Source organism: Balaenoptera borealis, assembly GCF_965194805.1.
Source record: "Balaenoptera borealis genome assembly, chromosome: 11".
Taxonomy (NCBI): domain Eukaryota; kingdom Metazoa; phylum Chordata; class Mammalia; order Artiodactyla; family Balaenopteridae; genus Balaenoptera; species Balaenoptera borealis.
Genome location: NC_138868.1, coordinates 108,356,260 through 108,368,612, shown reverse-complemented (window position 1 = coordinate 108,368,612; position 12,353 = coordinate 108,356,260). Strand labels below are relative to the sequence as shown.

The window sequence follows — 12,353 nt, the reverse complement described above, 5'->3', positions numbered from 1 at the left end:
CCTCGTCTGACTCTTATCTGTGTCCTTGATCATGTCCCTTATGATAAACGAGTAAACACAAGCAAGTGTTTCCCTGAGTTCTGTGAGCCATTCCAGCAAATTATCAAGCCTGAGAGGGAACTGTGGGAACCCTCAACTTTGTAGCCAAGTAGGTCAGAAGTGTGCGGACCCTGGGGACCCATTACTTGCGATGTGTCTGAAGTGCAGGCAGTCTTGTGGGACTGAGCTCTTAACCTGCGGAGGCTGGTGCTAATTCCAGAAATGAATGAAACTATACGACACCCAGTTGGTGCCCGGAGAGTTGGAAAATTGGTTGGCGAGAGGAAAAAAAAAAAAAAAAAACCACATGAATTTGGTATCAAAAGTGTTGTAGGCAGAGAAACAGTTTTTCCTTTACCCCCAAACCAACCCATGGGAACTTTTCCTCACAAAGCTTTTGCTGGCAATTGCCACAATGGAAAACAGAAGGGATACCAAAAATAACAACCCCAGAAATGTGACAAGGTTGTGGGTAATTTTACAGAGATCTTACAGTCGCTGACTGCCAGCTTAGACATCAACCCTAAGCCCCTCCAGATCCCGTCCAGGCCTCCAACTAGCTCGGAGAGTCATGTAGGCTCTTCTGGCTCCCCGCTCCTTCCACGACGACTTTCTATCAAGTGCCAAAGCTTTGTCCCAGCCCCTCCTTTAGACCCCTCACTCATCTCTGAATCCCAAATTGAAACAAAATAATCATCCACCAAAGTGTAAAGCATAACTGTGCCTAGAAACCCAGACTGTGAATGTTGGAAACGCCCTAAGGGAACAGGAAATCTACCTTCCTCACTTTGCAGATTAGGAAATGGGATTCCAGAGACAATCTCAGATCTGAGACCAAGGCAAGCTTCTGGACTCTTAGTTGGATGTTCTCTAAAATGTGTCACGCCCCTGCCGTACGTCTGCTAACGTGGTCCGACCAAAACAAAACAAGGAAGAAAGGAATATTCTCCAAACAGAATGAAACTTCCCTCTGAAAACTTGGGCTCTCTCCTGAGGCAGGTGCCCAGGAGCGTGCTGGGCCCCCTGACCTCGGTCCAGCCCCAGAGGCCGCCCCTCAGGCCGCCTGCACACCCGCTCCTCTGGATCCCCTCCGCCACTCAGCAGGGTGTGCCCCTCCCCTGAGCCCTCCCCTGGTCCCTCTCCCCACACCCCCAGACCCAAGTGCTCCTTCTCAGCCCCAGTCCGACCCCTCTTCACACTCACCACACCTGTCACCATCTGCGTCTTTGCCAGCCTGGGTGCTGCGCGAGACAGGGACCCACAGGCTGGCGGATGGTGGGTGCTCAGTAGATCTGGGGAAGGTGTGTGTGGATGAGATGAAGTCACAGAGGCAGGACATGGGTCTTAAATACAACTTTATTGGGAGCAGGCCGTTGTCCCCGCAGCGGCCAGCTCCCACGTATACACAGTATACAGAGCCCAGCCAGTACCCAGGTCCTTCCATCCTTCTGCAGTACACACACGGAATGCAAAAGAACCAAACACAAGGGGGTCTCGGTAAACGACAGTGTCTAGTGCCTTCGGGAGCCAGTGCCCAGGCTGGGGGCACTCGGGTCCCTCCTCCCGTCCTCGGCTCCCCTGCCCCTGCTCCAGCATGGCGAGGCCCACGAGGTTGAGATCCTCCAATCAGTGCACACAACGGGCAGAGGAGGCAGGGGCTCCCGAGCCCAGACCCTTACTGGTCCACACCCCTCGGAAGAGGTTGCTGCAGCCCCAGAATGTTCCTCTTCTTCCACAGACATGAGAGACCACCTTAACTTTTTCTCCATCACCAGAAACCTGTGCCTTGAGGCTTGTCTCTGCTCAGCCTTGGAGAGTATGGTTGGATTAGTGAAATGGTCACAGACAAGACACACCTCCCAAGTTGTCTTGCTCGTACTTCTTTTAAAAAGGAAAAAAAAAGGTAAAAGGAAAACATCACGACAGAAAAGAGCGCTGAGACCCAGCTTACGTCAGGAACAAGGTTAGCTGTCCCTCCTGGAAACGATCCGTCGAGCCGCTCTCCTGGGGGCCAGGCGCCCCCAGTGACGGCACCCCCCTTCCCACCCACCCGGTCCCCGCCCCTTCCGCACGCCCCCGCGCCACCCTCTCCCCAGCGAGGAGGGCTGCACCCAGCACAGGGTGCGGTGCTGTCGTCAGCCAGCGGGGGTCCACCTGTGCCCTGCGGCCCCGCTGTTCGCTCGCGCAGGGAGCGGGTTCCTCCTCGCTCCCTTCTTCAAGGGTGGCTGCAGCCCAGCCTCCGAGACCCTCCTGCCCTTCGCCCCCCGCGGGAACTTGTTCAGGGCTCAGCCAGGGTCAGACTGGGATTAGAACACCATCCCAGGCTCACCTGGCTGGTCGGCTGGTTTGTGGATTCTATCAGGGGAAACCAAGTAAAAGGGCTGACGGCCTTTCCCAGGGAAGGCAGTGCTGTGCTCTCACCTCACCGAGGGCCAGGACTCACTACCTGCTCTCAGAGGCAGACTCTCCCGTCTTCGTGCTGGGGCAGCTGCACCCTCAAGAAATACCCTGCGTGGCCAAAGAATCCCTAACTCCAAAACATCATCCCCCTCGGAGCTGTAGGAAACATCCGGTTTCCGCTCCACTACCGTGTCTCCGAGATAGACAAGTCTCCGGCAGTTCCTACTGGTGGCTGCCAAGGGCCCCTGGGTCAGCTAAGTGATTCCTGGTGTCTCCTGAAACCTGTCCCCATGGCACCTGAAGAGAGAGACCCTGTCATCGCATTTGGAGGCCCGGGGGGTGGCCGGGCTGTGGGGAGCAGGAAGCATGCACCCAAGCTCATCTCTGTGTGTGGGCAGCTCAGTCTACAGGGGATGACAGCCGGGGTTGCTGGAAGCACCAGGGTCCCCACTGCCCCAGGGAGGGACAAGGGTGGGTTCCCAGAGAGCAGAGCCTGAGGTAGCAAACAGTGAACCCCGTTGTCCAACTGCAGGAACTACAGCCTGCGATGCAACGTGACAGACCCCGGGCAAGACCGCACGTAGCTGTCTGGATGATGGCCGCTTGTTTGTTCAGCACCTGGCCCTTCTGGGCATGTCCCACGTCCCCCTCGTGGGGCCAGGACCGTGGCAATGCTGGGTTAAGGTAACGGCCTTATTTATATCTGGCTCCCTGGAGGAAGAAGCCGTCAGAACTGGGGCCCCTCCTCCCCATCCTAGGGCGACATTCCTGCAAAGCTCAGCCCCAGCCCCAGTGACAGCACAACCCTCTCGATCTCTCCTCAAACTCCCTGCTTCGGGCTCAGAGTCCATCACCCCAGCATCTTTGTTTCTGATGGTCGGATCCCTCTTGAAGAAGACAACAGTCTCCCTACTGACCGCCTACCTCCACCTGCAAGGCCTCAGAGGACACCTATGCGGAAGCCCTCCCACTAGTCTGAAGACCGGACGACACAGGGAGAGGAGGTGACCCTTTAAGGGACGGCCGAGGGTGGAAGGAAGATGAGGAACTTGGGACTGTCCCCCACACGCCTCATCCCAAATGGAGCGGCCCAGGCTCCAGTTATACCTGCCCCCTGCCCCTCAGCTCTGCCCACCCCCGGCCAGTTTTCACTGTTCAGTCCGCATCGGTCAGAAAAGAAAGTGGCTGAAAGCACCATAAAAACCTGCCTTGTTCAGAGACGGCTCAGAGCCCTGGGGCCCCCTGAAGTTGCCAAGCTGCCGGGCCTTGGCTCTTCCAGCAGCCTGCGGCCTCCCTGACGGGGGCCAAGGTCCCTGAAGTTCTGCGGGGAGGCGCCCATCCTCCAGGCCCCTGGGAGACGGGGCCCGGTGCCTCCTGCCCAGCTCCAAGCACCCCTCAGCCTCACCCCGAGGCTGGCCCCGGAGGAGCCGGGCGTGAGGTAGACTGTGCCTTAGTGACTTAGCTTCCCCGCCCAGGTCCTTGTCCCTGGATGTGGGTGACCTCGTGGCTTGGGCCCCGGCCACTGCCCTCTGCCCGTGGCCGCCCGGAGGCAGCAGCGCGAGGGGCTGGAGAGTGAGGAGGCGGAGCGCTCCACTCAGCACGGCCTCAGGACGCAGAAGTCCAGCTCCTGGGGCTTCCGGCGCAGGTTGCACCGGTCCCGGGCCAGCAGCCGCCCTCCGTGGCCCACGCACTTGAGCGGACGCCTCTTGAAGCCCCGGCCGCAGCTCTTGGAGCAGGGGGACCAGGCGCCCAGCTCCCAGGCCGGGCAGGGCTCCCCACAGGCGCGCGCGTCCGCCGGCCGGTGGGCGGCGTCGCAGGCGGATGCCCCGCGCTGCCCGGGGGGCCCGCGACAGTCCACGGGCCGCCGCTGCAGGCCGCCCCCGCAGCTGGCCGAGCACGGCCCCCAGCTGCCCGCCACCCAGCGCGCGGGGGGCCGGGCGTCCGGCTGCTCCACCTGATTGGAGAGGCTGAGGACGCTGTTGTGGAGCACGGAGGGGGCCTGGGGGCCCGGGGGCGGCGGGGCCCGGTCCTCCCGGGGCTCCTTGGGCAGGTAGAAGGAGTAGCGGACCCGCGGCGGCGTCATCTTCCCCACGGAGAGCACCTCCACGGTCAGGGCCTCCAGGATGGGCCGCGAGGCCTGCAGGCTCTCCACTGCGGTGCCCGTGCCGCTGTAGCGCAGCAGGCTGCCCTTCACCACCAGGTCCCGCTCCACGGCCGACACCACGAAGTGCCCGTTGAGCAGGTACTTGCCTTGGCTGTTCTTCAGGGCCAGGTAGTTGTCGTCTCCGACCAGCCCTTTGTAGCCGCGCTGGCGGATGTTGATGCTGGAGGCGCCCGCCGGGATGGCGACCACGAAATTGTAGCCGTGCCTGCGGCGGCAGAAGAGTAAGCGTTAGACCGATGCCTGCAGGAGGACCTCGCTGCCCTCCGACGCCGAGACGGGTTCCCCTTCCCACACCCCGGGCAGGTCACGCAGGTGGCAGAGTACAGGGCCTGGCCCAGTCCATGGGTCACACAAACCGAGAGGTGGGGAGGCTGTCGGCACATCGGCCAGCACCCCCCACCCCGGATATGCTGGCTGCACCTGTCGCCTCCAGAGGGAGCGGAGAGGAAGGGCGAGGAGGACGGGAGGGGCCGGGGCTGGGGCTGATGCAGGGAGGTACACACCCTGGAGGCAGGGACCTACACCAAGCCTTGGCTCGGGCGCCAGCTCCCTGATGACTTCAAGCAAATCAGCCTCTCTGGGCTCCAGGGGCCTCATCTATGCAATGATCAGGTTAAAAGAGATGATGCCTCAGCTCCTTCCCACTCCACTAGTCTATGAAAGGGACACCTGCCATTTAGCCTGTGAAGACAGTCCGGGGATCTACCTTTAATTCCCAGCCCGGTCTCCCCTGCGGGCCCCTGAGGGACAGCCTGCAACACCATCTGCCTGCAGCACCCGAGTGCCCAGAGAGGTTGCACCCCGGGCTCGGCAGAGGGCACTGTGGCCAGGGGGCGGGCGAGGCTCCTGGACAGCCATCGAGGCCTTACTGCCACCGGCACCTGGACCCCCAAGTCCTCAGAGCCAAGCATACCCCTCAACGGAGACAGCAGGGACTCTGCTTGCCCCTGCTTCTTCCAGAGCTTGGGTTGGGACTTTGCAAGGAGCACAGCCCCCTGAAAATAAAGGGAACGTGCTGGACCTCGGAAAGGCAGGAGCCCAGGCTCAGCAGAGACATTTCTTCAGCTGATCTGGGCACCCATCTCCCAGGAGCGGGCTCCCTCAGTCCCAGCCGTTCACTCCGCCGTCTCCCTGCAGTTTAGTGCCATTCTCGGCTTAATCCTGTCCCCAAGGCCAGGGCCTCAGGCTCAGAAAAGGGGGAGGCTGTCACATCTGTCCCCAGGTATGTTTTGTTATCATCATCATGAACATTTAGTGAGCATTTATTATGCAGCAGGTACTATGCTAAGCATGTTACTTGAATAAACTCCCTAATCCTCACAATAGCAGGACATGAAATGTATTAGCATCGTACTCACTTTACAAGTGGGGAAATCTAGAATTCTAGAGATTGTGTCACTTGCCCAGCGTCATCCAGAAAATGGGGAACTGGGACTTGAACACAGGTCAGTCTCACTCTAGAATTCTAGACAGACCCTAACAACTCTGCCAAATGCCTGAATATCATCTCCAGCTAAGTGGCATCCTAGTCAAGCCTTCATCTTTGCTGGATGAATGAATGAATGAACATCATACTTGTAGCCGAGCATGAGTGGTCTCTGCAGCAAGGGTACTGGCCAGGATTTGACACTTACTCCATCTAACCCAAGCTTCCTACGCCTGGGGGCAATTGCACGGGAATTGCCCTCCTTCCCTCCCCCCATCCCCCAGGGCCCAGGACTCACATGGGCTTGGTGAAGAGTCCTGACACCTTCTTACAGCTCTTATTGTCTCCCCCGCACACCCCACATTTGTCGAACTTCTTCTTGGAGCCCAGGTTCCCGTCGCAGCCAGCCTTGATGCACTTGCCTTGGACGCAGACCGAGGTGGAGTCAGGGGTACACAGTGTGCCGTCCACCACCTGCAGTGGCCCAGGAAGGGGAGAAGAGGAGCGGGGGCAACTCTGCCTGATACTCCCCCAGACCTTGCCCCTGCCCTGGTCCCCTGCCCAGGCTCACCCACCTTCGGTGCCAGCACGTAGAAGTAACCGGTGCCGTTGGCTCGGCAGATGAGCTTGCACTTGTCCCGTGGGGAGACGCCCGAGTACTTGGGCACCCAGGCCACGGCCAGGGTGAGACGGTTGGTGCTGTGGTTGTAGCCGTTGAAGGCCTGGCACTGCTCCTCCCGGAAGCTCTTGCCAGAGGCTGGGGAGGGGGAAGCACATGCAGGAAGCTAAAGGGAGGGGCGAAGGAGAGACGCCCCTCAGGGGCGCTCAGCCTCCCCCGGCTCTAAACAGCTTCTCCTCACCCGCCGCCGAGTGGTCCTCATCACTGAAGCCACCCCACCTCAAAGGCCCAAGGCAGGCAGGGACCAAAGGATGCAGGATACAGATGGTAACGCATCCCGCAGGCAATGTGCCACCTCTCCCAGTGGTCTGCCCTTAAATTCCCTCTAACCGGAATCCTAAATAGAACCCCCCAGCAGTCTATTGAAACTGCTTTCAGAACGTTCTTAAATGCATAAAATACATAGATAGATTACAAAGAATACCAATTACATTTATATACAACTATCAATATATTTTGAAACGTATTTGTGATCTATGTGCTTCCTTGTTAACCTATTAAATAGCAAGATCCAATAATGAGTCTAAAACCCACTGTAATCTTGAGGTAGTGATGAGCACAAAGGCCATTTGAAGGAAAATCTGCAACAACTGAAAATATGCAACATATGAAAATGCCTGTGATTTCTAGTGGCAGAGCCACACGTACTGTGACTAGCATTGTAGTTTGTTGCCTAATTAAGAGAAATACTAAATTTTGGGTGGAAAGGTTAGTACAAACTACTAAATTTCTAACTGAAGGAAATACTAAATTTTAGATTAAAAGGTTAGTAAATATAGAGATGTCATTTTCCTCCCACCCAAGTTCATGAGGCTTGGATAAAGAATTCCTGCTTGGACTTCCCTGGTGGCTCAGTGGTTAAGAATCCACCTGCCAATGCAGGGGACACAGGTTCAAGCCCTGGTCCGGGAAGATCCCACATGCCGCAGAGCAGCTAAGCCCGTGCGCCACAACTACTGAGCCTGCACTCTAGAGCCCGCGAGCCACAACTACTGAGCCTGCGTGCCACAACTACTGGAGCCCGTGGGCCTAGAGTCTGCAGCAAGAGAAGCCACTGCAGTGAGAAGCCCGCACACTGGAACAAAGAGCAGCCCCCATTCGATGCAACTAGAGAAAGCCCGTGCACAGCAATGAAGACCCAACGCAGCCAGAAAGAAAAAAAGAGAGAGGGAGGGAGGGAGGGAGGAAAGAAAGAATTCCTGCTTGTATACAAGTAAGAATGGTGTCTGAGTTTGAAACTGGGCTGTACCTATTGCAATCTCATTAAAAATAGCAAGAAACTGAGAATGTGGAAAAGATGTAATTTACTTTTATCCCAGCAAATTACAGACAGCTGATCGTGGTCTATAGGAAAGTCAAACAAGGGATACGTAACAGTTCCTTTTTTTTCTAAACCATATTACTTCCATTCTGCTATTGTTATTGCAAAGGATTATTCTCAGAAAACAAATTAAAAGCTAACCTATTTAAAAAAAAACAAACAAAAAAGAACTTCTGCGTATGAAGATGGGCTTGTCTGTGCTTAACTAAGAGGGTTCTAGTGTCCTGACCCCTTGGGTCATCTAGACTCCCAGCCTCAGCATCAGAGGAAAACAGCCCTGGCAAAGGTGGCGAGGCCAAGAAATGATCCCAAGGATTCTGCACATCTGCACGTCCGGACTGTGCCCTGGGAGTGAGAATCTCGACTGCAGGAGCTCTGTGGTCTCCCACCCACCGCCCAGCCCGGCCGCGGCCGCCCCCGCTCACCTGAGCTGGGGCAGGACTCCAGGCTGCAGGAGCGGTATTTCACCCTCACTCCCTCGCAGTACCTGCCGCCGTTGGCGGGGGCGGGGCTGCGGCACTGCCTCCGCGCCAGCTGCACGCCCCCGCCGCAGGTGCGCGAGCAGGGCCCGTAGGGCTCCCACTTGGCCCAGGAGCCGTCCACCTGCGAGGAAGGGTCTGTTACGTCCCTGCGGGGTCGGGGCACCGCACCCACACGCTGCGCCTGCACAGGAGCCCCTCAGGGACAGCCTCCACCGTGCCATCCCACCGGAACGAAACCCACTTTGTGCCACGAGGGAGAGAATGAGCAGCAGATGATCCTGTGCCTGGGACGCACACGACACTTCAGCCCGTTGATTAGCGAGTGCCCACTGCTCCCAGTTACACACGAGGCCGCGCGCGGGACAGGGCTCCTGGCTGCGGAGTCAGGCAGGCAAGTGCCACCCGGGCCTCTGCCCTCGCCACGTGGGTGGTCTTGAGCAAGCAGAGAAACTTCCTTAAGTTTCAGGTGCTTCGTGTGCAAAAATGGGGCCAGCACATCGACCTCGGGTGTGAGGTCAGATGGAAGATTTAAATGATGCAGCGTGTGTGAAATTTCCTAGCTCCGCGCTTACCACCGCGAGGGAGCTCAGGGTTTCTCTTTCTGTGTCGTTAGTGTCCTTACAAAAGTCTCTGAGTCTAAAGGGTGGCCAGTAAACCGTGTCGCCATAGATATCCGAATATTTTTATTTGTAAGGTTTCCGTAATTCAGACTTTTCACCAAGCCAGACTGGTCTTCACCTCAATCCGGGGTTAAATTTGAGAAAGTTTCACTACAAGCAGATGTAATGTTTGTGCTGAGAGGAGATAAAGATAGGAGACTATTGAGCAATCCTGAAACTCTGTTTGGCTTTGGGGTGAATTATGCAGTGTTGTTTTACTTTTCAAGAGGGTGGAGAAGGGAGAGAAAATTTATAGTCTTCATTATGTTTTTCTTAGCCAGTTCTCAGCCCTGAATACACACGAGTTGGGCAACAGGGCCCAGGTGTACGAGGCTGGTGGAGAGGCTGTCACAGGTCACCGAAAGCCGCAAACCTGCACGGAGCCAGTCGGGAACCGGCTGCAGGTAAGACAGATACCTTAACTTAGGTAGATGCTCAGAGTTTCATCCTGAGGAAGGACACTTTCCCTGAACCCTGCTTTCTCCTCAAACCATAGCCCACCTCATTCATGCCTTCCCTTCCCCAGAGGCAGCTGCACCTGCTCTTTCTACCTGCTCCCTCCTCCGTGCCTTGCAGTGCGGGCTCTGTCCCCATCGCACCACGGGAGCTGCTCTCTCAAAGGTCAGCAGTGTCCCCTCTCAAAGGTCAGCAGTGACCCCCCCTAAAGAATGAAAGAGTCTGTGCCCAGGCCCGTGGTCCCCAATCTTCAATATTTAACTTTGCTCCTGTGGCTCCTGAGACGATGCTATGTTTTTTTTTACCTGGCATCACTTCTTCCTACCCATTCCTATGGGAAACACTCCTGCCATGTGCCATCAGTCACTCATTTGCCAAACATTTGTTGAATTCCTACCACAAGCCTGGCACCATGTGCAGCAAACCCCTGCCTTTGAAGCAACTGCATCCCAGCGGGGAAGACAGACCATAAAAATAAGCCTGTGCACATAGTGTCAGGTGGGGTTAAAGCAGGTGCTGGGAGCGGGAGATGGGGAGGGCCCTGGCGAGGTGGGCTGCCCTGTGTTACAGGGGGGCATGGAGGCCTCACCGCTGAGGCGACATTTGTACAGAGGCCTGAAGGAAGTATGGGAGTGAAGCACGTCGATATTAGGGAAAGAGCGATCCAGTGCAAAGGCCCTGGGGAGGGAGCGGGAAGGGCAGGGGCTGAACACAGAGACGGGGCTCACTGGGTCTGAGCGAGGAGTGAAAGCCCTGAAAGGTCCGTGCAGAGAAGTGGCAGGACCTGGCTTGCATTTCAAAGGATCCCTCTGTCTGCTCTGGAGGGAACCGTGTGTAAGGAGTAAGGTCAGAAGTAGGGGGACCGGTTAGGGAGCAGGGGTGATAATCCATGGGGCAGGGGGCGGTGGCGGGGAGGGGGTGACAGCAGAGGAGATGGTGAGAAATGGTTAGGCTCTGCATCGATTTCGAAGACAGTCCACAGCGATTGCTGGACACGAGTCTGGGGCAAAGGCGCATTGGCCTGAGCACCTGGAAGACGCCAGAGCAGGTTCGGGGTGGTGACGAGGAGCTGCATTTTACAGATGTCGTATTTAGGACAGTCATCAGTTATCCAGATTGGGAGATGGAGATCCAGGGAGACAGGCAGTGTCCAGGAGAGAGGTCTGGGCAGCAAACTTGGGAGTCTTCAACATGTAAATATAAATGGTGTCTACAGCCAGCGATCTAGATGCACCTCAGAGGGTGGCGTGGATCTTGACGGGGGCGAGGACCGAGCTCTGCAGCACCCACCCCAACGCTGGGAAACAGGAGTGTGGGGAAGGGGCAGCCGGGGGGGAGGAGGGAAACCGAGGCGGGTGAGGCTGTGTCCTCAGGGCAGAGAGCCATGGCCGGGTCAAATGCTGCTCACAGGTCAGGCAAGAATCACCGACCAGCAACGTGCAGGTTGTTGGTGACCTTAAGAAGAGTTATTTCAGAGAAACAGGAGGACTGAAAGCCTGTTTGGAATGGGTTCCAGAGAAAAGTGGCAAGACAGGCATTGGTGAGAGCCGGTTCATACAACTCTTTCAAGGAACTTTGCTGTAAAAGGGAGTCAAGGAGAGAGACTGTGATACATGAGAACAGGAGGGATCGTGAGAAGTTTAGTTTGAGGTGGAAGAAACTACAGCAAGCGTGCATCCTGTTAGGAACGATCCGACTCAACAGGGGACAATCCGATGCTGCAGGAGAGAGAGCGGAGATTGACAGGGTGCTTTCCTTGAAGAGACAGGAGAGGAGAGCATCGGAGCGCAAAGCACAAAGCCTGGCCTCAGGTGAGCGTGTGGGCAGCTCATCCGCTGTGCAGGAGGAAAGGCAGCGCCATGGGCGCAGAGGCAGGTCCGGCGGTGGATGCGGTGCTGGGAGCTGGTGGCAGTTCACGTCTGATAACTTAAATGCTTCGTTTTTCTTAGGGAAAGAGGAAGAAAGGTCACTGGCAAAAGTGAAAAATGAGGAGGAAAGAGCTGGTCACGGAAGAGAGAAGTGAAGGTGTGAAGTAACAGCTTAGGTGGTTGGGAGAGAACTCAGGAAATAAAACGTGATGTGACCCCTGAGCAGCAGGACAGGCCCACCGCAGCGTCCAGGTCATTGATTTAAGCTGAGGCCAGCGAGCAGGGCTGCGTGTGCTTCTCCGGCCGTGTTCACCTACGCTGGCACCACTGAGAAGGTGAGGGGGTCAGATGCCACCAGCGTGGTGGCTTAGCCCAGTGAGTACGATGAATGGGGATGGGGGCAGAGGAGTGTACATGAAGCAGTGCTTCCAACAATGGACCACCGTGTCTCAGCTCAATAAGAGGCTGGTAAGGGCCTGAGAAGCCTAAGGGATGATGGAAAGATGTCGGATCAAGGGACGGTAGGTCAGATGGGATTGAAGAATTGCTGGAGTCCCAAAACTGGAGGGAGTGAGCTGGGAAAATAGGGCTTCAGTGGACAGAGTGGGACCCCTGAAATGAGATCTCTGGGGTGATTAATAGGACAAGCTTTGTGCTTTGACCTTGGCTGATGAAGGCAGTGTCCTCCCTAAAGGGCCAGGGTGGAGGAGGGACAGTTCGCTCAGAAAGAAGGTTGAGGATAGAGTGGATTTGGCCCTGATGGATTGAGAGGTCCAGAGAGCTTCTCCCATCACATTTCCTGTATCCAGTATCCCCCTGACCAATCTCTTTATCCTCCGACTCATCTTCCCAAGAGAAG

General features: G+C 56.6%; 1 protein-coding gene across 3 annotated transcripts in view; it reads right to left on the bottom strand.

Moving 5' to 3' along the window:
* Positions 1 to 1,376: 1,376 nt before the first annotated feature.
* The window catches only part of ADAMTS15 (ADAM metallopeptidase with thrombospondin type 1 motif 15), a 130,116-nt gene continuing 119,139 nt past the window's right edge, over positions 1,377 to 12,353 (bottom strand). For all 3 annotated transcript variants that reach the window (XM_082343083.1, XM_082343084.1, XM_082343085.1), the window contains 4 exons: positions 8,455 to 8,632; positions 6,605 to 6,786; positions 6,328 to 6,503; positions 1,377 to 4,808 (listed from right to left, as the gene is read on the bottom strand). In XM_082343083.1, the coding sequence (XP_082199209.1) occupies positions 4,034 to 4,808; positions 6,328 to 6,503; positions 6,605 to 6,786; positions 8,455 to 8,632 (1,311 nt within the window). In that variant the 3' untranslated portion in view covers positions 1,377 to 4,033. The remainder of the gene's footprint in view (positions 4,809 to 6,327; positions 6,504 to 6,604; positions 6,787 to 8,454; positions 8,633 to 12,353) is intronic.